This window comes from Octopus sinensis, linkage group LG10 (assembly GCF_006345805.1).
Source record: "Octopus sinensis linkage group LG10, ASM634580v1, whole genome shotgun sequence".
Lineage (NCBI taxonomy): Eukaryota > Metazoa > Mollusca > Cephalopoda > Octopoda > Octopodidae > Octopus > Octopus sinensis.
This window is the reverse complement of record NC_043006.1, coordinates 70,884,161-70,909,367: the sequence shown is the minus strand read 5'-3', so window position 1 is coordinate 70,909,367 and position 25,207 is coordinate 70,884,161. Positions and strand designations below refer to the sequence as shown.

Below are 25,207 nucleotides of genomic sequence, written 5' to 3'. Positions count from 1 at the left end.
GGGCTTGTCACATATTTGGGAGACCTAGAAAATCTAGGGCTGGTTGGTGCCTTATTAAAGGGCTGAAGAATATGGCTGAAAGTCTAGGGCTTGTGACTTACCTGGAGATCCAGAGAAAATGCTGAGAGTTTGGGAGCTGGTGATTAATTACAAAGCCCAACTGGACCAAAAAATGGGACAGTTTAGAAATGATTTGCTTTGATAATATTCATGAATAGATAAAAATGTAGGCAGTGTTTATGCGTTGCTGTGTGGTGGGCATGGTGGATGGGGAATTGTGTCAATTACAGCGACTCTGTGTGTGTGTGTGTGTGTCTGTGTGTGTGAGTGTGTATATGTGTGTTTTAATCAAGGGCAGAAGGGAAGGGGGAGTTGGCTAACCAGATAATAGTATCTGCAAAAGAATGTGTGTGTATGTATATGTGTGTATATATATATATAAAATATGCATGTAGGTATGGCCAAGTGGTTAAGAAGTCTCTTGTCCAATCACAAGGTCCCTGGTTTGATCCCAGTGCATGGCAGCTTCAGCAATTACTTTTTTTTACCATGACATTGAGAAAGGATGTACCTGTAATTCAACAGTGGCTCTACCTGAGAATTACATGAATGGTACACCTGTCTATGGAATACTCAACCACTTACATGTTTTTTTTTTTTGTAATTCAATGAGTTGGAAATTCAGTTGATTGAACAAGTCAAATATACACCAGTAAAACTGATGGGGATCCATTTACATTTCATTTTATAAAATAAATATTTGTGTGTGTATATGCACATATGTGTACATATGACATATACATACATACAATATATATATATATATATATATATATATATATATATATATATATATATCATATACACACACATACAGACAACCACACCATATTATAAGAAAAAAAATATATAATTAACAAACAGACTGTAATCACAACCCTTTTCTTTCCTCCTCTTTTTCTTTTCTGTAACACTTTACTGCTCAGTCTGTCTGTCTGTCTGTTTCATCTTGATCAGCCAAACTCCATATAATGGGGGGGCATGAGGTGAGGCATGGTGGGGAGAGATAGACAAATAGATAGATAGATAGAGAGAGAGAGAGGGAGGAAGGGAGAAGAGTCATAGTCTGGAGCTGCCAAATCTTGCAGGCTCAAACTACATCTCTTCGTCCTGTTCCTTCCTCTGGTTCTCCCGGTTCCTGGTTGGTCTGTCCATCACTTCTCACTTGCCTCAACCAAACCATACCCCCGTGATTCCTCTTCCACCTTCTGCAATCTACCCTCACCACAACACAAAACATAAAACACGCCTGCCACTCTTTAGAGCAAATATACATACATACATATATACATATATATATATATATATATATATATATATATATACTATATGTATATATATATATATATATATATATATGTATATATATATATAGATATATATATATATATATATATATATATATATATATATATATATATATATATATATATGTATATATATATATATATATATATATAGTATATATATATATATATATATATATGTATATGTATATTATAATATATATATATATATATTATATATATATATACATATATGTATATATGTATATATATATATATATATATATATATATATATGCACATATATTCACACACATACTTGTGTATGTATAATATATGTGTATATAATATATGTATACACATATATTTGTGTATATAATATATATATATATATGATGCATGCACACACATGTATATGTGGCATATATGTGTATGTGTTTCAAAAAAACTCACGTGACATAACTATGATTAGTACTGATGACACGTGACTGGACTGACCTAAATGTCAGGTCCCACTTAACCTTTTTTTTAACCACCGATCCACGTCCACCCACACGGTGCATGCGCGGGGATGGGGGTAAGCTCCCCCTCACCCCTCACAATGAAAATACTCAACTCACTCACAATGATGAGACTGCATGAAACATAGATTTTTTTTTTAAGTTAGTACACACGCACACACCTTTATCAATTCCAAACAAACATGTAATATATATATATATATATATATATACATACACACACACATGTATGTTTAGCATGTGCATTCCAATGAGCACTTGTCCATTTTTCCACAGATTCTTTGTATATATGCATCAATATGAGTGTGTGTGAGTGTATTTATATATATATATATATATATGAACACACACACATACACATGCATATACATACATGTGTCGAGCGTGTTTGTGCATTTATGCATACATATATGTGTATGTGTATGTATGTGTGTTTATAAATATATATATATTTGTGTAACAATGGGTTTGTGCATGTATTTGCATACATGTATGTGTGTGTTCATGTCTAAATATATATATATATATGTGTGTGTGTGTGTATAAATGCATTTGCACATATATGTATATACTTGTGTGTGAATGCATTAGTGCATTTACGTATGTGTACATGGGTATATATATATATATATATATACACACACACATATATACATATAATAATATATATATATATATATAAGCATACACATGCAAATGAGTGTATGCATGAATGTGTAAAATACATACATACACATATATACTCTCTCACAAATGCATACACATATTTGAAAGAATTTTCCCTAGGACTTACAATGCAAGAGAACATCATCAATATTGTCAGCAGCCACAGGTATCTCTGTACATAGATCTATCTAGCTCCTTCCTCGATGGAGCCTGGATATTTTAATGCAAAACACAAGAGTCCCTTGGATTTTCAAACAGTCACACCCCTACACACACACTCACACGCATGTGTGTGTGCTTGTATGTGTGTATGTGCATCTGTTTCTGAGTGTGTATGTGTGTGCTTTCAATGAACACAGCTGTATGTTTCTGGATACATAACACTGAAGTTAACATTAAGGCGTCACAGCAATTAGGTACATACGTACCGGTGTGTGCACATGTGTATGTGAATGTGTATATACGAGTATGTCTGAATACAAGAGGTGTATGTGTTTATATATGCATGCGTGTGTTTTGAAGTAGGTGTGAGTGAGTGAGTGAATGAATGAATGCAAGATTTGATTTCAAGTCTCCCTGCATTCATAAAACTTTTATACAGCTGTGGTGTGTTTGTCGACAGGACAAGGAACACAGTTTTCTTGTCTTTCTGAACCTGGTACCTCTCCAAATGAATATTTCTAATGCGATTTGTCCTGTCTTACGTCTTTTCTTCATTTCAATCTGTTTTGGTCTCTTCATTTTGGCAACACAAAAAAAAAAAAAAAAACACCAATGTTTATAAGATAGGGAGGAAGAGAGAGAAAAGGGGAGGGTCACATGGACACACAGACACATGCTCAGACATACATGTACATATATACATACATATATATATATATATATATATATATATATATGCAGAAACTGACACAGATTTGTAAACGTGTGTGCACACAACACCTCACATGAACAGGTATATGTCTGTTTGCGTGTATGTGCTTATATATATATGTTGTGTGTGTCAATACATACATGTTTGTATGTGTGCGCATATATCTGTGTGTGTGTGTGTGTGTGTGTGTGAGTGTGTGTTTTGGAGAAGATGGCAAGCATTAATTCTGCTCAGAGGATAAGATTGAGTCCTGGTCCACATTAAAAAAACGTTACACAAGAGAGAGAGAGAGAGAGGGAGAGAGAGTATGTGTGTGTATACAACAATGAAATGTTGTTGTTGTTGTCATCAATTAAAAATGGTCTCAAAAAACAGAAACAAACAAAGATTTTGTTGAAAAGAAATGAAAGCAAGAATGTTTGCCTCTCTTTCTTTTTTTCCTTCTTTTCTTTCAGTATCTGAGATGATTGCTTAGTGTGTGCGTGTGTCTATGATTACACACACATGCACATATATGTGTGTGTGTATAATATATATATATATAAATATGCACAAACATACATACATATATATATATACATATACACAAACATATATAGTATATATATATAGATGTGTGTGAATTATATATATCTGTATATATATATGTGTCAGTGTTTGTATGTGTATATATAGTCATATATATATATATGTGTATCTATGTATGAACTGTGTTTGTCAATCAATGGTTAGTAAGATGTGTGTCTTTGCTACGTTTAGGGGGTGGCGGTGGTGGTCGTACTTTCTTGAGGCTGGAGCCATCAGCTGGGCAAGCAAGGCCTTCCAGGAAGTCTGGAGGCGGAGGAGGTAGCTCTTCAATAGGCAAAATAGGTGGGTGGGTGCCGTTGTCGTACGGGGCGTCGGGTGCACCAGGTGCGGCATTAGCTGTCCTTAAGGGCTTCACATTGTCTGTGGAAAGTTTGGTGCTTTCACTGCGCTTGGGGGGTGGTGGCGGAGGCTTTTTGCCATCCGAGTGTGTGCGCTGGTGAGTGGGGTGTTGTCCCACATTGTTGCTTAGGCCCTTATTACCAAGAGGCTGCTGTGTTTCGAGGGCAAGGGCCTTTGTGAGGCCCTGCCGCGACTGTTGCAGTTGGTATTGTGCACTATTTGCCTGTCCAAGAGCCTGCGCCTCTGCCTCAGCTTGAGCTTTCGCTTGCTCTACAGAGCGGATTGCGTGTTCACGTAGTGCTTGACTAGGTTTGGCAGCTGTAGGAGGACCGACTTGTGGTCTCGCTTTCAGAGTCTTCTTAGACAATTCATCCAGAAAAGGCAGTGAAGATTGGGAGTTTGGTGAGAGTGCCTCGTTCTTAACTGGTGCTTCTTTGTGGTTGATATTCAACGTCAAACCGTTTGTGTTGGGTTCTAGCACCGATGACTTCTTCGCCAGACCCAACATTCCTATTCCTGCTGGTGCTGAGCGATTGGTCGTTTGGCTGACAGGAGGTGAGGGTGGTGGGTTTGAAGGTGGGGCTTTGCTTGTAGGTTTCACTGCAGGGGGCGGTGGGAGTCCACTCCTCCCACCAGTTGGTGGTGGAGGTGGTGCAACTTGTGGTGGAGACATTGGTGCGATCACCGATGGCAACAGGGGCATTTGAGGGGGCATCGGAGGTAAGGGAGGCGTCGGTTGGTTCTGTCTGGCTGGACCTGGGGCAACAGTTGAGCTTGAGCCAGAAGTGATGATTGGTGATTGTAGAGAAGGGTGAGGAACTGTCGTTGAGGCTGGGACAGCCACAGAGGTGTTTATACGTCCCAGAGTGCCACCCATTATCTCTGATGATGAAGTCTGCTTTAGATGTGTCTGGTTGAGAGTGGCTGACCGTCCCAGACTGCCTGTGTTTAATTCGTGGGTGGGATTTTGTGAAGATGGCAGTGGCATGGGGCTAGAAATGGATATAGAACTTCTCAAATTTGGCCCCGACGAGCCTGGTTCTGTAGTTGTCTGTAGGGGCTGGACTACGGGACCAGATATAGAAAGCGGAGCTCGGCCTGGTGTTCCCGCAGCAGATTCAGAGTCAGCTCTTGTCAGCATTTTTCTTCCAGTGAGGGTTGAGGTCTGACCAGCAGAACTCATCATCTGGTTACCCAGCTTGTTGTGTTGAGTTGGTGGAGTTGGGGGTGGGACATTAGGGGGTGCCGGTGCTGGGGTGGATGGTTTGATGGCCACTGGTGGGGGAGTATGAGGTGGTCCGTTCAGTTTCTTGCTGTATATCTCCTCTTTCTGAACTGGTGGAGAAGGTGGGGCTTGCATTAACCTTTTTCCTGTTGTAGCGTAAGGGGATTGGTTACTGATATATATAGGTTGATGCTTTTGTTGTTGCTGTAGTAGTTGCTGTTGTATTTGATGCCGTGTTTGATAATCTGGCTCCGGCTCCTGTTGTGACGCAGGAAGACTAGAATTGTTAAGAGGTAACCTCTGATAAGGGGACATGTCAGTCTTGTTACAACTGCCCTCGGAGGGTTTACGTTCGTGCCTATGAACTTCTCGTTTCTCCTCATGAATTGCAGGCGCTGATTTACGCCTTTCCATTGGTTTCTCATGGTAGCCGTAAGGTGAAGTCTTCTTCTCTTCCATTATACTCTCGTACAACACCTGTGCACGATCTTCCATGGCCATCTGAACCATCTCAGAAATCTGTCGAGTCGTCCCCGTGGTTACTGGTAGTTTGGGTTTCATTTTACCCCTTAACGAAGTGCCTCCAGATACTTTACTCTCCCCACTTGAGTTCGATTCTTCACTAGAATCAGTGGAGGCACTCGTTATTGAATCACGGTGCCGCATCGGCACAAGTTCCTCGCCAGCATCGGCGTTGATGATGCAGTGCGTATTACTAAAAGACACTCGTTTCACGGGTGCCTTTTGGGGTGACTCCATCATAATTGGGCCTGATATAGAGGACTTGCGGGGCTGAGTCAAGCTAATTTCGGGGGTGCCATCCTCAATATTATCACAGTCTACGCTGCTACTTATTGTTCGGTTACGAGATAGGGTGCCATTTTTCAACATAACAGGGAAAGGGCGTGAATTAGTTTCAGGTGGCACAGACATTCTGCTGTCTTCAAGATTTGCAGTTTTCAGTTCAAGTTTTTCGTAGTGACCAGCGCTGTGGTTTGAAATAGTATTATTGCGAGAATCCCAGGAAGAAATATCTTTCAATAGTCGTTCGTAATTACAAAGTAGTTGTTTGCCATACTGTAAAGAGAGAGAAAGAAAAGATAATTATTAGATGAATGTAGAGAAAATAAATACTGCATTAAATGTACAAGTATACACACATACATACACATACATTTTCTATGCAACTTCTTCCTTGCACTTCTGTTTAAAATTCAAACTGCTAATCTTGCCAAGATCTATCTAGAAATAACTATCTCCCATATAATAACTAGCTGCCATGTGTGTGCATGTTTGTATTAGAAAGAAAGAATGAACAAGCAAGAACACTTTAGAGTGTGTACTTCATAACTGAAATATAAGTTGTTAGAGTAAATAAAAGATTAAGAAATAATGTATAAAGTTTCTTACAGCTGTTTCTAGAATAGGAGTGCAGAGGTATTTGAGCAAAGATTTTCATATAAGCCAACTGTACTATCATCAGAGAGGAAGAGTTAAAGAATATCCTTAATACTCACATATGCATGAGGGTAGCAAATAGTCATTACAAGATGTACACACTATTAACAATGTGCTGATTTTGGTATATATATTCTAAAGTTTTTGACTAATAAAAGAGGATTTCTGAATTTTTAGACTAAATATAGATTTACAACAAATTTTTTTTGGTCATTTGTTCATTTCAAAACCTCAGGACATAAACAATATTTTTAGTTTTTGCTTGTGGTGCTGTGACGAAGAGACCATTGAGGGTTTTCAATTATTGAAATACTAACAGAGAACTAAACCATGTGAAGACAAAATCCACCAGATTCAGTCCTCAACAATTTTCGATGACTGCCTTTAAGATTTATTGAGGGCCATCACAAAAGTGAGTCTGATGGCAAAATAAAGCCTTTTGTATAACAGAAGAAAAACTAGTTTTCCGTTTGTTTATTTATTTATTACTGCTTGCTGGGTTTGGAGAAAGCAACAAATCCCTTGGTTTTTGCAAACTCTCTAAGATTGGAGTGTTTGATACTGTTAATGATTTAACTGTTTGATATGAACACCTGCAGGGAAGAGACAAGAGCAGGGAAGAGACAAGAGCAGGGAAGAGACACCAAAGAGTTAATGTTCTAGAATAGTAATTCTCAAACAGATTTTTACCTATGGACCTAGTTGATTCTTATTTTACTCTACTGTACCCCAATAACCATTTGATGTTTTTATAATTTAATATCAGTAGGAACTGGATAAAAAAAAGTTTAGATATTTTTGGTTAATTGCACATAAATTTTAACAAAATCTTGTACGAATCCCCAAAGATAATATGGGCCCCAGTTAAGAATCACTGTTCTAGAGAGAAAGGATTGGGATTAGCATTAAGTGTGAGGCCACGAGTGCTTAGTTGTGGAGATATGAGGTCAGCTAGCTCAGAGGAGCAGTGGCCATGATATATATATATTCTGATAAATGAGATCAATTGATTATAAAAGAAAGGGGGAAAATGGACAAAGGGGAGAGAATTTGAAGACTTGCTTAGATTTTTTTCAATGTTGTGATTTGTAGCTTCTAAATAAAATGCAAACACACGGACAATTCATATTAGCATATTTAGACAGAGGGGAGTAAAAAAAGTGAGGAGGGGAGAGAGAGAGAGAGAGAGAGAGAGAGAGAGAGAGAGAGAGAGAGAGAGAGAGAGAGAGAGAGAGAGAGAGAGAGAGAGAGAGAGAGAGAGAGAGAGAGAGAGAGAGAGAGAGAGAGAGAGACCTCACCTTGGCAATACGTATCCCCATAATCCATAGATCTAACGTGGATTTATTTTCTGCACAAAGGTAGCGAATGTATTTGGATGTCTTCTTTTGGATCTGAGGATGCTGAAATATAAATCAGAGAACGATTGTCACAGGACTGTGTAATGAAGAGTCAAAGAGTAGAGACGGTGATTAAGATGGTGGTGATGATGATGATAATAATGATGATAGTAATAATGATGATGATGGAGATGAGTGTCAGAAGTGATGTTATTGATAGTGATGATGATGGTGAGGATATGATGATGATGATAATAATGATGATAGTAATAATGATGATGATGGAGATGAGTGTCAGAAGTGATGTTATTGATAGTGATGATGATGGTGAGGATATGATGATGATGATAATGATGATGATTGTGAACAGAGCAGGGACAGCAACAATCCTCAAAGCTGTACTTACCTTCAGTGCAAAGCAGTAGTCAGTGGGAGCATGGTATTTTTTCTTCCATCCAACACCGTGGTAAATGTCGACGCAGTCAAACTGGACCAAACAAGTTAAGTCTTTTGAAGCCTATGGACAGAGAAAACATACTATAAGGACTGGACTCACTCAGAACATACACTGTAATTTATAATCTATGTGTGTGTGTGTGTGTGTGTGTGTGTGTGTGTGTGTGTGCAAGTACACATATACATATATCAATGTAAGCATGTGTACAGGTATATATTCATGTGTGTAGCTATCCCAGTGTTAATTATTCTTTTATTTGCTTCAGTCATTTGACTACGGCCATGCTGGAGCACCACCTTTAGTCAAACAAACTGACCCCAGGGTCTATTCTTTGTAAGCCTAGACCTTATCCTATCGGTCTCTTTTGCCGAACTGCAAGTTATGGTGATGTAAACACACCAACATCGGTTGTCAAGTGATGGTAGGGGGACAAACACAGACACACAAACAAACACACATACATATATATATGACGGGCTTCTTTCAGTTTCCCTCTACTAAATCCACTCACAAGGCTTTGGTCAGCCTGAGGCTATAGTAGAAGACACTTGCCCAAGGTGCCACGCAGCGGGACTGAACCCGGAGACATGTGGTTGGTAAGCAAGCTACTTTCCACACAGTGATGATGTTGCTAAGGCAGTGAGATGGTAAAATGCTTAGTGGCCTTTTTGCCTGCCTTCACTTTTGGAGTTCAACCTCTGCTGAGGTTGACTTTACCTTTCATCATTCCAGTAGTCAATATAATCAAATTAACTCCACACCTGAGTTTGGTGGCCTTGCGCCAAGATTTGAAATCAATATATATTATTGTTGTTGGTGTGATAGTACAGGAGTATCAAGGTTGCAGTGGCAGAGAGAGAGAGAGAGAGAGAGAGAGAGAGAGAGAGAGAGAGAGAGAGAGAGAGAGAGAGAGAGAGAGAGAGAGAGAGAGAGAGAGAGAGAGAGAGAGAGAGAGAGAGAGAGAGAGAGAGAGAGAGTGCACACAGCTGTGTGTCAGTGATGTAGGGTGTTTGCACAATGGTGTAGAGGATGAAGTAGCAGTGAGTAAATGCTGTAATGCTGTTGGTATAGGACTGGATTAAGATCCATAAAGGCCCTTAGCATTTAAAAAAGATTTTGGTGCCTCCTTATGTATGTAATAATAATAGACCATACAGTTCTATATTTAAGAGATGAGGAATTATTTACATTATTTACATTTTATGGATATTTGCCCTCATCTTGTTTGCTGTTAACACGTTTTGGCTGATATACCCTCCAGCCTTCATCAGGTATCTTGGGGAAATTTTGAACCTGGATTCTCATTCCTAAAGTATTTTTCAATGTTATTAATTGTTATTATTCAGGTCATTGCCTGAAATTGAACTCGGAATCTTGGGGTTAGTAGCCTGCGCTCTTAACCACTATGCTGAGTTCGATTCCAGGCAGTGACCTGAATAATAATAATAACAACAACAACAACAACATCAAAAAATACCTTAGGAATGAGAACCCAGGTTCGAAATTTCCCCAAGACACCTTATGAAGGCTGGAGGGTATATCAACCGAAACGTGTTAACAACAAGCAAGATGAGGACAAATATCTGTCAAATCTAAATAATGTAAATAATAGACCATAACATAATTTTTCAAAATGAAACAAAAGTAACAGTAAGATGGAAAAATATTGTCTATTTGTGTATATTTCCACTTTATTTATATTTGAAAAGTTTTCTGATCAGATTCTCACTATGACACCATGAACACTTCAAAATTGTATTTCCAATCATATAAACCACTTTGAATATTATTTTAACAAGTTTAAAGTGATTTTTTTTGTGCCATAAACCGTTTACCATTTCTGTGAAGCCTCCACTTCTCTTGGTGCCCAAAGCACGTGCTTATTTTGCATAAAGGCTAATCCAGTGTTGGAGTGGATTGTAGAGTAGCCACAGGTTGATTATCGTGTTAGACCAGTTGTTTATAACTAATGGTTTACAGTAACAACAACAACAACAAAAATAAGGATGTGAGAAGTAGTGTTGAGATAAAAAAAAAAGCCAGAAGCTCACCTTGCTGAACTTCCCTTTAGGATTATAGTAGAAACCAGATGCTCGCAGTACAAAGAAGTATTTTTTCCAAGCTTTTTTCCCGTCAGTCTTGAGGTAAAGCACACTTTCAACCTCAGGAACGTTTACTCCAGATCCTCTAAAAAATTCCTGGGGAAAAAAAAAAAGGGGTGAGAGATAAGAGATATACATCGATTGATGTAATAAATAGCAAAATTCATTAAAGGTAAATACCAAGTGCGTGTAAAAAAAAGTGCATGTATGTATATATATTTTGTGGTATGTCTGCATGTCGCCATTGTACCCATCACCACCATCACCATCATCATTTGATGTCTGCTTTCCATGCTGACATGGGTTGGATGGTTTGACAGGAGCTGACAAACTAGAGAGTAGCACCAATCGTCTGTCTTGACAAGGTTTCCATGGCTGGATGCTCTTTCTAATGCCAATCACTTTACAGAATGTACTAAGTGCTTTTTACATGGCACCTGCATGCACATATATATATGAGGGACCAAAGTCTATGTACGCTGCTATATTTTTTTATATATAAAAAATACAAAAATGGGACAAGAACGCAAAACATCCAGACAGTTAGGTGTTATGTCCTGTTATTTGCATTTGTATTTGTGCAACATTTCTCCAGTTTTTTTTGGGTCCTTGTTTTCACTGCTTTCTTCCAAGGAATCTAATGCTCTTAGCTTAGTTTTTCCTTGGGGCTGGCCAGATTGGAACAATCTCGAGTATAACCAGCCAAAATTGCAAAGATAATCTGAAACTCGACTGAGGATAGAAAACACCGAATGACCCGACTTTGTTTTCTTTGTATTGTCTGTCTGGATGTTTTGTTGTCCCTTTTTGTATCACCTAGTTGTCCGGATGTTTTGCGTTCTTGTCCCATTTTGTATTTTTTATATATAAATATATATATTTCAATAACAGATTGATTTAGCTTTATATGACTTAGTTCTGAGGGTGCATAGGATGGGTCCATATCATCAGGTATCAGGAGAAGAGTCTATGATACTTTAATTTATATGGAAATGAGTTAAGTTGTTATTTATACACACACACACAGCTTCTGCTAAATCTGTTGAATGCCACCTTCTTTTGTTTGCCCACTTGTTCACTTGTGTGTATGTGTATAATATATTTTCAAGGTCCATTTTTCCATGTACACATGAGTAAAACAGAATTTGTTGGGGGGAAGATTTTCTATGGTCAGAAGCTGTTCCTCTCACAAATCCTCACCTATTTTGTTCTAAGGAAGGAAGAAATGGTCACTGTGTAATGAAGAGACTAAAGTAAGATATGTCATTGAAGTACTAACTTAACCCTTTAGTGTTCGCATTATTCTGCCAAAATGAATGCTTTTTTATCCAAATTGTTTTGAACTAATTATAGCTGAGAGATTTTGATGAGGTAGCTGTTAATTTTTAAAACGATATTGTAGGGTTGGTGTGAGAGACCAGATCTGGCCAGTTTGAACATAAAACTGGCAGAATACTTTTGGCCGGATATGGCCGGTTTAAATGAGACATGGACTCTCTGCTCGACTGCCAGCTTCATTGCAGCCTTCAATGGAGGCAGTAACTCTGAAGAAGAGCAAACACAGGGTAGAGAGGACTCTCCCCCAACCATTTTTGTATGGGGCAACCTCTTGAGCTTGGAGTTTAATAAAGTTAACCTCAAGTCACTGAAGGGACAGCTGGTGGTGGTAATGTTAAACTGAGAAATAGATTAAGTTTACTGCACAAAAACAGGGACATGAGACTCTCATGGACTTCACACTTATTTTATGCTTAAGGTTTGAGTTGACTTGAGGCTATTGTAGATGACATTTGTCCATGGTGCCATGCACAAGGAGACAGAGCCCAGAGCTTTTATACACATACACACACACCCTCACAACTATTAATAGTAATAATAATAGTGGTGGTATATATGTGTGTGAGTCAGTCAATGTGTGTGTGTGTGTGTGAGTGTCAATGGTGTGTGTGTGTGTGTGTGTGTGTGTGTGTCAATGTGTGTGTAGTTTGGTCAATAAGAACAAAGACACTCACCTGTAAAAGTTTCTCTCTCTGATTAGGGTCTAAGGAAATACCTTTCTCTGAAGATGTCCCTAATAAAAGATATTTCTGAAAATAAACAGAATAAAGGGCCATTAAAAAGTATATCAGAGACAGGAGATTAGGAATGTTTAAAGTATATAACTGACATAGAATTAGGGTTGGCTGAAGATATGTAATTGACATAGAATTAAGGGTTATTTAAGGGCATATAGCTGATATGAAATTAAGGGTTGTTACAAGGTAGATAGCAAAGAAAAAAGGGCTGTGAAAATAATTTATATAACAGAAACATTAAGAGGGTGTACCATGAAAAAGTATGTAAATGATAATTAAAGGGTAATTAACGAAAGGGGTCAGGGACTACTGAAAGGTTTATATTAAATCCTAGTTGGTTGTATTAGTATTTAATGCTAGGTCAGCCCTAGTGTTAAAAAACCAACATAGTTCAAAGACATTCCAGCTGTGATCATCACATCTATTTTGGGACTGTTAATTATGTAAAGAGTGCCTTTCTTTCGGAAGATAGAAGGGTGTCATTTAGCTGTTATTTCTAGCAGATCCAGTGACCATGTAGAGGATTTATTGGTAGCAAGAACACCATGTTTCCATAATTTCACAGTGTAGGTTCTTCGTTTGACAGTTAAAAGACCATAACTTTAAAGCTCCTTCAGATGTGGTGGACTACATGCATGCCCAAGACTTTTACCTCTAACAGTACAGATCACCTGGTCGTACACAGGTAATACAGCACAGTCCATCTGGCCATAAACAGGGTCACACGCAGCTCACCAAATAACGATAGCATTGTATAATTAATGATGAGTGTGTTCATCATTTGTTGTAGTGATGGGGAGATCACTTGGTCAGCCAGACAGGGACTCCAGAATGGCCAGATGTTCAGTCACTATCACAATAGTTTAAAGGGGTAGAAGACATTAATATTGCAAAGGGAAAATGGGGAACTTGAAAAGGTAAAAACACAGGACAAATAAACTTTTAAAAGTGTTGGGAAATTAAAATGGGGACATAGTAACATACACCCTCACTCCAAATAAAGGGATGATAGAAAACATGACCAGTTGTGCTGTGAAGACTGACCAGTTACACTGACATACAGCTGGACATTGTTAACCAACTTCTCTATGTGTGCCATGAAAACATAAGCAATGAGAATGAAAATGACTGGATGAACATTCAACCAGTGCACATAGGGGACCTATGACCCTGTAATTAAGTGGTCAGGGCAGGGACCTAGAACAAGGTGGGATATTCATCAAACAAGAGAAACAAATTAATGACTAAAGATTAACTTACTTCGGGATTTTTAAATAATTCGTTCTTTTCTGTTCGATCTTCAAATAGAATCCTATTTTTGGAATCCTTAGTCCACATCACCATATTTTCAACCAAGGAGTCATGGTCCTCAAGAACTCTCTCTATATGGTCAACGAATGGGTAGTAGATGAAAAAAAGACATGAAATAAAAAAAATAAAAAAAATTAGAAAGAGTAACAGCAGGGGATTTCTTTAGTTTAGATAAAAATTTCTATATTTCTATATTGTGACTCGACTGTCTGGTACATCTTTTCCCCCTCCCTACACAGATGAACAAATTAGTTCTGCTCCTCAAAGTGTCATGTCTAACAAACCAGAGAAATAATTACAAACAACAGCAATGAACTATGCTTTGTAGATGCACTGCATTAGATGGCATAAAAGACACATTAAATGCACCCTGATTTAAGTAGGGTATATTGAAGAAAAATAAAATTTTTAGTGCATCAAAGCATGTTATATAGGCCCAACTCTTGCATATAGGACCCTGGGCGATTTTGGCGGGGAAGAAGTGCACTTTATGAGTCATCAAATATGGTAGCTAGATATATGATGGATTCACTCTTGTTATTATTCATTCACAAGTATTATAGTTGTTAGGCTGAACATTTCCCATTTCCTTGTACTTGAAATTTATTCCTCACGTGGATTCAATGGAAGTGTGGAAGTCAATGAGTAATCCATACACAATGCTTAATTAATGGAATAACCACATGTGTTTTGGGTTCAGTCCCACTATAGTAGGAGACAAATGCTTTCTACTACAGTCCAAAGCTGACCGATGCCTTGTGAGTGAATTTATAGACATAAAGTAGCTGGAAGCTGAGTGCTACAGGTAACGTGTAAACCAGTACAACCTGTTGCATGGTCAGGTTGTTGGCAACACCACCAAGACTACTTGGTGAGTAGGGTGGTTTTTCTGGACATCTTGTAGGATGGGAAACAAGACTTATCAGTCAAGGGTGGATGAACTCAAAAGAGTTGACAGCCATCTATGATATCTATGTATATGTGAGGACTTGGAAATTTCTGGTTTGATACTCAGGTGCACATTTATCCTACCAGGGTAGGTTGGACTCTTAAGTCCTGGCAACTGACCCAGGGGATGGAGAACTCTAATAGAAAATCCTGAAGTATGTTTTATGTTGAGTTTGTGGCAAATATTTGCATCAACTTATCCTATTTGCAACAGGATAAGGACCAGACTTTAAAAATAATTATTAGGGCTAATAACTATAGGGTTTAACTAATCCTTTCAAAGCTGAGCCTCAGTAAAGGTTGCAGCCCAATGACTAAATCTTTCTATATCTCACTGCACTGTCTCAGACTGCACTCACCTAATTCCAGGTGTTTTTTTTTCTGTGCTGTTTTATTCTTCTTTATCCAATTTTTGTTTAACATATTTCCTATAATATAACACATTCTTTGGCTTTGTAAATTAATTTCTTCCAAACAACCAAAATGTGTAATAGCAGTCAGTTTCTAAGGAAATAATTTATATGAATCTTTGAACCCTGCTTAATGTTAATATGTCAAATTAACTGCGATCTTCATACAGACATAACATCTCCAGAAGAACAGATCAGTAAATTTGCCTTTCAACGGTGTACTTAAATTAAATATGATATATATCTTAACTTAATACTGCTTCTATTGCATATAACAGATATGTGTGTGTGTGTGTAATTAAATATAAATATTAATAATTTGATTCAGATATTTAAACAAATCATCTGACCATACGGATGTTTCAATACTGAGTGGTGAAGCAGTTATGACATTTAAATAAACTTGAATTGTCATTAAATACTCAGCAAAGCTCACCCTAACTAACTAATAATATAAGTCCTCCTTATCATCCAAGGATGAGCTATATTTAGAAACTATGACTCATTACTGAAGTGGATGAATAGTCGGATGTTTATTACATGTGTGAAAATAATTTTGGAAATGCAAATGAGCCAAACTGCTATATATATATATGTATATATATATATACATATATATTAATGATTTGTAGGAAGACAGTATTTCATTATGCAACCATAATATACTAGAAAGTATATCAAACGGATATGGAATGTCAACAAAATCAGTATATATATATCAAGTGAAATATATATATATATATATCCACACATACATACACACACACACATATCTATATCTATATATACTTTACTGTTCTGTTGTAGGTAGGATCAACAAAATAAAAGCATTCTGTCCAGTAAGAGATAAATATCATTTAATATAAATACTCTCTCTCTCTCTCTATATATATATATATATATATACATACACATATACACACACACATATACTCTCTCTCTTTTACTTGTTTCAGTCATTTGACTGTGGCCATGCTGGAGCACCGCCTTTAGTTGAGCAAATCGACTCCAGGACTTATTCTTTGTAAGCCTAGCACTTATTCTATCGGTCTCTTTTGCTGAACCGCTAAGTTACGGGTACGTAAACACACTACCATTGGTTGTCAAGTGATGTTGGTGAGACAAACACAGACACAGAAACATATATATACATATACATATATACGACAGGCTTCTTTCAGTTTCCATCTACAAAATCCACTTGCCCAAGGTGCCATGCAGTGGGACTGAACCCAAAACCATGTGTTGGTAAACAAGCTACTTACCACACAGTTATATATATATATAGAAAGGATCGTGGGTAAGGCCAAAACAATGTGAGGTAAATGCAAAGTAAATCACAAGAAAACAAATATATGAATTAATGTAGACTAACCTTGTATTCAATATTTTGGGGTTATGACCCATTTTCAAGAAAATAAATGAATGTTGCTGATGTGCATGTGTGTGTGCATGTGTGGAGTGCACATGTGCAGAAAGGTGTTGCTATAGCAACCAACTAGCTTACTGTGACTCTCTTCTGTTGTTAATCTTAGGCTTCTTTTGGTGTATGAGGATGGTCTCAGAGATTCTAAGGTTGCCCCGGTTCTGCTGTGTTGCGTTGATGTGCACTGGGTTTGGCATCTTCATAGATGTTTCCTGTCTGCATGTGTTCCTTAATGCGTATATGGAGTTTTCTTGTGCTTCCTATGTAGGATGCACCATATTTGCCACAGATGATCTCATATACAATGTAGGTCCTCTGGCACAATTCAGGGTCATTGATGGAGTAGTTCGATAATGTGCACCCTCGGAGTAGTGAGAGGTGTTGTTCTTGGACAGACGTTTTCAGGAAGCTAGCTGGTTACTATAGCAACACCTTTCCGCACATGTCCACTCCACACACATTCACACACATGCATATCAGCAACATTCGTTTATTTTCTTGAAAATGGGATCATAACCCCGAAATATTGAATACAAGTTATGTCTACATTAATTCATATATTTGTTTTCTTGTGATTTACCTTGCATTCACTTTGCATTGTTTTGGCCTTACCCATGATGACTGCATGTGTATTGTTGGCGATTTTCTTTCTCCGTCTTACTTTCTTTGGACTTTTTCTATATTTCTGATGAAGAGCTTCGCTCGAAATGCAAAATCCTCTTTCTTTTCTTTCCTTTCCTGAGCGTCCAATAACACTGTACTTGTTCCATGTCCTCGCATTGTTGTTTTTTTCTTGCTTGTTCTTGTTTGGATTGATTATATATACATACACATATATACAGGGTGATTGAAAAGTAACTCCCTATATTAATATACTTATAAATTCCCTCTCTCTCTTTCGGAGAGGCACTGAGCAGCTATACGCACACATACACACACGGCAGTAACTTCCGTCTACCGAATTCAATCACAAAGCTCCGGTCGGCTCGGGGCTATAGTAGAAGACGTAATTTGTACAAAAAAATGGATATGAGAGGAAAGCTTTTAGTATGGTGTTTTATTTAAAATTCGATATGGGCTCCAGATGTTGCCATTAGCTTCTTGAGTCACCCAGGAATTGAATCAACCGATTTCACTAGAATCTCTTCCTGGGTGGATGACTTAACTTCTCGTATTCACTCTTCAAGTTCTTCCAAAGTCTTTAGTTTTTGTACAGTAGATTTGTTCCTTTAACCAACCCCATAGAAAGAAGTCACAAGGTGTTAAGTCAGAACTCTTGGCTGGCCACTCATGTGAACCACGATGGCCCATCCATCTCCCAGGGAAGTGGGCATTCAGCCATTCACGAATGACAAGAGCAATACGAAGACAGATTAAATTCTCATACTTCAAATAACAAACAGAAAAGAATTTGAGAAAAAATTTACAATTAATAAATAATTTATAACTATTTTAAAATAGGGGCTACTTTTCAATCACTCTGTATATATCATGCTGAACCATTAATCTCTACACATTTTTGTTTTATGCTTTCTCCCTTTTTGCTTCTTAATCCTTTCTGTCGAAGAGCATAGGCTTGAAACGTAAAAGACTTTTCCATTTTTCCCAAGTGTTAAACTAATACACCTGCTTGTTGTTCCTACAACAGTCTTTGTCTTTTGTTTTCTATAAATTTGAACTATATACATACATATACACACACACACATTGAAGACAGTAGTAGCAGCTTGATGAAATATGGAAAAAAAAATAAAGAGAAATAAAAAAAAATAAATGAGATGTAAACTGACCTATATAGAGATCAGGAATATATTCTACAACAGCCAAGTCAGGAGACAATTTCATATGATTCTTATCTGCTAAAATATTGCATACATGTCCTACAGTCATCTTCTCATCAACCAAAATACTTTTACTGCTACCATCTCGGGCGAAAGCACGGACAAACAACTGAAAAGAGACAAAACACATAAAGCACCAACATTAATCTCAATATAACTAATAGTTTATTAATGTCTAACATCTGGATCATTATTATTACTATCATTATTATTATTATTATTATTATTGCCTTTCATCCTTTCGGGGTTGATTAAATAAGGACTAGTTATGCACTGGAGTCGATGTAATCGACTTAATCCCTTTGTCTGTCCTTGTTTGTCCCCTCTACGTTTAGCTCCATGTGGGCAATAAAGAAACAAATTATTATTATTAAGGTGGCAAGCTGGTGGAATCGTTAGCATGCTGAGCAAAATGCTTAGCAGTATTTTATTTGTCTTCACATTCTGAGTTCAAATTCTGGTGTGGTCGACTTTGCCTTTCATCCAATTGGGGTTGATAAAATAAGTACCAGTTGAACACTGGGGTTGATGTAATTGACTTACCCCCTCCCCCAAACCTGCTGGCCTTGTGCCAAAATTTGAAACCATCATGATTATTATTATTGTTATTGTTATTATTGTTGTTGTTATGAAGGTGACAAGCTGGCAGAATTGTTAGCACACTGGGCGAAATGCTTAGCAGTATTTCGTCTGTCTTTACGTTCTGAGTTCAAAATTCCACTGAGGTTGACTTTGCCTTTCATCCTCCTAGGAGGTTGATAAATTAAGTACCAGTTGAGAACTAGGGTTGATGTAATTGACTTAACCTCTCACCTCATAATTTAGGGCCTTGGCCTTTAGTAGAATGATTATTATTATTATTATTATCATCATCATCAGGGTAGTGTCATTAAAGAATTGGACAAAACACTTTGTGTTATTCTGGTTCATTATATTATGGGGTTTACTCATTACTCAGTAGGGAGCACAGGGCCAGTTTCCAGGTTTCTCTTGTGTATATAATCCCCCCTGGACAGGATATTGGTCTGTTGCAGGATCAATCATTTTATCAGCTAAGTGGACTGGAGCAACATGAAATGAAGTGTTTTGCTCAAGAATACACTGCATAGCCCAGTCCAGGAATTGAAATCACAATCTTACAATCATGAGTCCAACACCCTAACCACTAAGCCATGTGTGCTTCCACAGTCATGTAGTGGAATTAATCTAACTGATTGTTTTCTTCTCCCAAGTTTTAAGCCCTGTGCAATATGTTAAGAAACAATTATTATTATTATTTGTAAGGCAGTGAAGCTGGAAGAATCACCAGGAGAACGTAAATGGCCAGAAGCAGTACAAAATTCAGAAAACAGCACAGCTCCCATGATTTTCAGAAAGATTTTTTCACACTCAGAGTTGCTGAAGCATGGAACAAACTATCTGCATCAGTTGTTAGTTGCCTTTAAAACTTCCATGCTTCCTGAAATTTGCCAGCACTACACCTGATATCCCCCACCTTTATACACATATATCATGACTCATACACTGTTCACTTTTCTGACTTTTGTACATAATTCTATGTACTATACATGCACCTTTGATGAGTTGTACACCTGAGCATTATACACAATAATTTCATTATTACTATTGAATGGGAGAGCAGTGCATGCCATCAGAGTGACACTGGGGTGAAATATACGAAGCCCAGTATACCCATCATAACTACCCCTCTGATAAGGGTACACCAGGCACATGCATTGCAACCATATGTGCACTACACAGTGATCTTATATCAAGATAAACAGCGCATGACCTTGCAGGTGGTGCTCAATTAGAATTTTCTTCAGGTCAAGTACCCCATCCCACTCAAAAGGTTCCTGAATAAGGGTTGTTTAAGGATGTTCAACGAAACATCCATGTTTCCAGAAGTGAATTACCCAAATCCCCCCAAATTCCTCTCAACACATGGCCATGATGCTCCCCAACTACTTCTGCTTATGATCAGAGATGCACATATCATCAATCACCAAGGGACATACTCAACTGGTTAAGGTCAAACAACTGACAAGCAAATCTGTGGTATTGAGCAGAATATTTGCTGTAGCCCATCTTTTATACCATGACAAAACAATGTACATGATAACATTTCCAATCAGTTAAGATCAGAAGCCATGAGAGCCACTGCCTGGTACTGCTTCAGGGCATTATTATTATTATTATTATTAACAAAATGTTTTCTGGCTCTTTATATTCTGAGTTCAAATACTGCTAAGGTTGGTTTTGCCTTTCATTCTTTTGGGGTTGATAAAATAAAGTACCAGTTTAATACTGGGGGAAATGTAACTGATTTCTCCTTCCCTTTAAAACTGTTGGCCTTGAAGCAATTATCATCATCATCACTATCAGAAAATATGGTGAAAGACAGGATCAGTGGAGATCAAGCAAAATACCTTGTGGTATTTAGTTATGCCCCTTTATGCTTTGAATTTAAATCCCACCAGGGTTGACATTTTCTTTTATGTTCCCGGGTTCAATAAAATAAAATACCAGTTAAATATTGGGAGCTGATATAATCAGATATCCCCCCTCTCTCCTTTGATAGCGAGCATTGTACAAAGTACAGTTATGTTGTTTTGATGTTATATGTGTGTGTGTGTGTGTGTTGAAGTTTCTCTGAATGTTCACAGTAAATATGATGCATGAATGGTTCCATCCCTGAATTAAATAAAACTATTCACCAATACATTTATGGATTTGTTTTGTAAGATTCCTGATGTGAAATTGTGTGTTGAAACAGATATTGTTACATTTCAGGATGGTAATTTCCCTCCTGCTTCACCTTTTTTTTCTAAACAAACACACGCATTATATATTTGTTCTTCACTTTAGCTTTATCATTGTTCCTATTTCAGTGTCCTTTGTCTGAAATCATTTGTCATGCATCCTGTGACCTCTTCAGCAACTCTCCATCCCATGTGTGTGTTTATTTGGCAAAAAAAACCCCCAAAAAACCCAAGAAAAATGGCCATCTCGAAATATAACAATAGTCATTAATAATAATTATAATTCTTTCTACTATAGGCACAAGGCCTGGAATTTTGTTAGGTGGGGACTAATAGATTATATTGACCTCAGGGCTCAACATGTACTTATTTCATCAACTCTGAAAAGGTGAAAGGAAAAGTTGACCTTAGAATTTTAACCAAGAACATAAACCTGGAAGAAAAGCTGCTAAGAAAAAAATTTCTTCTCGCAACCCATTAGCATTCAAACTGGCCATATTCAGCCAAAATATTCTATCTCCTTTATATTCAAACCAGCCAAATTTATCCTCTGACACCTATTCTACAGTTTCATTCCTAAAGTAAAGAGTCACATCATGGAAAACTCACAGCTGATTTTTTCACGATGTGAATAAATATTTATTCTTATTTATTTAATCTGAAGGAAAAAGGGTTAAATGATAATAATAATAATAATAATAATAATAATAATTTTTGAAATTTGGGGGAGGAGACCAGTTGATTATATTGACATCGTTCAATCACATTGTTCAATCATATCGTTGAAAAATCTCGAAGCTGCAAGATGATGCATGATTAATTCAAAACAAGGCGAATAAATAAGCATTACATTTGACAGAGTAATCTGAATGCTTGAGGATGAAGTACCAAGACTAAGAGAGAGTGGGAGTACAAAAATTCTCCAGGAAACAGCTGTGTTGCTTAAAAATTACACAGGAGTACTAAGTTTCTTAGATGTTGTATATGAAGATATATGAAGAATTCTGATAATAGATTCTGGTTATGCCAACATTTCTTGACCAACATGTCCAAACTAAAAGAAGCTGTTTTAACTTGGGAGGACAACTGAAATGAAAACTGAACTATAACAGACTTGAAATGTTTTTTTCATTTTATTTAGAATACATTCCATTGTGTAGAAAAAAATGTTTACTGTTTCTTTTAAATATTTTGGTTGTTAAAACTAAGGTGGGGTTTAGTAGAAAGAAATGTTGGGAGGAAGAATGTGACAATAACAGCTGTAAACAAGACAGATCAGACTGTTGTTTAATGTCTATTGTGTTAATGGTTGAATTATAAACAAAGCATTCTTCAGACAACACTACAGAGGGAGAGAGAAAGAGTTATTCATTTTTTTGCTGTTTAGATTTACAGAGTGGTGCCACAGCTGAATAATAAATGGCCCCAATATCTACCCTGTTAACACTGTGAGGCATACTTGAACTTGGAACCATGAGGAATTAAACTAATACTCTCCTACAATTAGCTTGGTTAACAAGCATCACTTCTCAAAGATGAGAATAATAATAACAATAATAATAATTAATAATAATATATATAATAAACGTGAACTTCCAACCTGTTGTCTCTTGAGGTCTCTGGGTGAGACTTGGAGCCAACTTGTACAAATATAAAGCAAAAGTCAAACATAGAATAATAATAATAATAACAACAATAATAATAATAATGATTTCAAATTTTTTCCACAAGGGCAGCTTGAGGGAGGGGATTAAGTCAATTACATCGAGTCCCCTCCCCACCCAGTGTTTCACTGGTACTTAATTTATTGACCTCGAAAGGATGAAAGGGAAAGTTGACTCAGCAGAATTTGAACTCAGAATGTAGTGATGGGCGAAACACCACTAAGCATTCTGTCCAACGTGCTAATGATTCTGCCAGCTCGCTGCCTAATGACAATAAAAGTAACAACAATAATAAGGATTCTTAACATGTGCTCAAGGCTCTGAATTTGGGTGAGGAGGTTAGTCATGTGTATTGATTCCAATACTTGACTGGTACTTTAATCTGGACGGCCCCAGAAAAATGAAAGCAAAGTTGACCTTTGTGTGATTTGAACTTATAACATAAAGGGGCATAGCTAAATACTCTAAATTAATTAAGTCTGTATTGCTACAGTAGCTGTCAGTCAATTAATCATAACAATAATGAGTTTAATAATAATAATAATAATAATAATGATAATGATAATAATAATAATAATAATAATAGAAAAAAACAAAGAACAAAAACAAACAAAATGAAAATTCCTTAAAGACCGGAATTGTAAGTAACAACAATAATAATAATTTGGCCTACCTATATATAGGTTGATATATATAAATTATATACAGCTGTAGCTGGTGAGTGTATATGAGTGTATATATAGTTGAAGTAGATGTTGAGATAGTAGAGTCTAATGTTAGAGGTTACCATTAACGTCAAGAGAGGACCGATAGGGAATCTCGAAAGATATATTTACAACTGATTGTGAAGGGCTACAGAAGCTGAGGTGGGTGAGGTTTTAAAGTGGTCACGAGGGGTTGATGTTAAGATATTCCATATAAAGTAAAGAAAAAAGGTTCGGACAATTAAAATTTTTTTTCTTATATTTTAATGAGAGGAAAGGGTAGGAGTTGGGGGGTGGGGGTGGCGGGGAAACGTTTTGCTATTTCCGGTCGGGAATATCTGAGGAATGTCCCTCCACCACCACCACCACCACCACCACCACACATAAACACAAAGAAATATGCACACACACACACACACACACACATACACACCAATATATATAGAGGAGGAGAAAGAGAAAGAAGGAGCGAAAGATATATTCGCAGACATACAGACTATCACAAAAACACAGTGTGGTTTATTCATTCATTCAGTATTTCCGTGTGATGTAATTATAGTAGGAAAGACGAGGGGAGTAAAATGTATTAACGAAGTGGTGTGTGAAGTGGTGGTGGAGGAGAATATTCTAGTAGTTGTAGGATGTAGAGCAGTTCCTGTTCTGTGTGCTATGCTGTTGTTAATGACCTCAGCATTGTGTAGTAGTTGCTATTGAGAAACGTAACAAAGTGGGAGTGATGGTCACTTCTGGTGGTAATAGCAGTTGGAAATGCTGCTGTAGTAGGTGTCTAGCACCAGGCCAGCTCTGATCCAGCAGATGTGAAACTTTCCAGCCATGACTGTTCCATCGTATATTCAGACAGTGCGTATCCAGAACAAAAAGCTTATTTGCATCTCTTCTGGTTCTTAACATTTTTTTTTACCGTTTACTGTTTTACCTTTCATTTGTTTTTGTCATTACACTGTGGCCATACTGGGGCATCACATTGAAGAGTTTTTAGTTGGATGAATTAACCCCTGTACTTTTATTTTTATTATAAGCCTGGTACTTGTTCTGTTGGTCTCTTTTGCTGAACTGCTAAGTTACAGGGATGTAAACACACTAACACCAGTTGTCACGTGGTGGTGTGTATGTATATATATATATACATAAT

At 37.2% G+C, this 25,207-nt stretch overlaps 1 protein-coding gene across 9 annotated transcripts in view; it reads right to left on the bottom strand.

Annotated features, from left to right (window-relative positions):
- Window positions 1-4,041: 4,041 nt before the first annotated feature.
- LOC115216424 (ras-associated and pleckstrin homology domains-containing protein 1) overlaps window positions 4,042-25,207 on the bottom strand; it is a 529,703-nt gene continuing 508,537 nt past the window's right edge. For all 9 annotated transcript variants that reach the window (XM_029785747.2, XM_036506776.1, XM_036506775.1 and 6 more), the window contains 7 exons: window positions 18,874-19,033; window positions 14,249-14,370; window positions 12,926-13,000; window positions 10,863-11,009; window positions 8,761-8,871; window positions 8,316-8,417; window positions 4,042-6,636 (listed from right to left, as the gene is read on the bottom strand). In XM_029785747.2, the coding sequence (XP_029641607.1) occupies window positions 4,129-6,636; window positions 8,316-8,417; window positions 8,761-8,871; window positions 10,863-11,009; window positions 12,926-13,000; window positions 14,249-14,370; window positions 18,874-19,033 (3,225 nt within the window). In that variant the 3' untranslated portion in view covers window positions 4,042-4,128. The remainder of the gene's footprint in view (window positions 6,637-8,315; window positions 8,418-8,760; window positions 8,872-10,862; window positions 11,010-12,925; window positions 13,001-14,248; window positions 14,371-18,873; window positions 19,034-25,207) is intronic.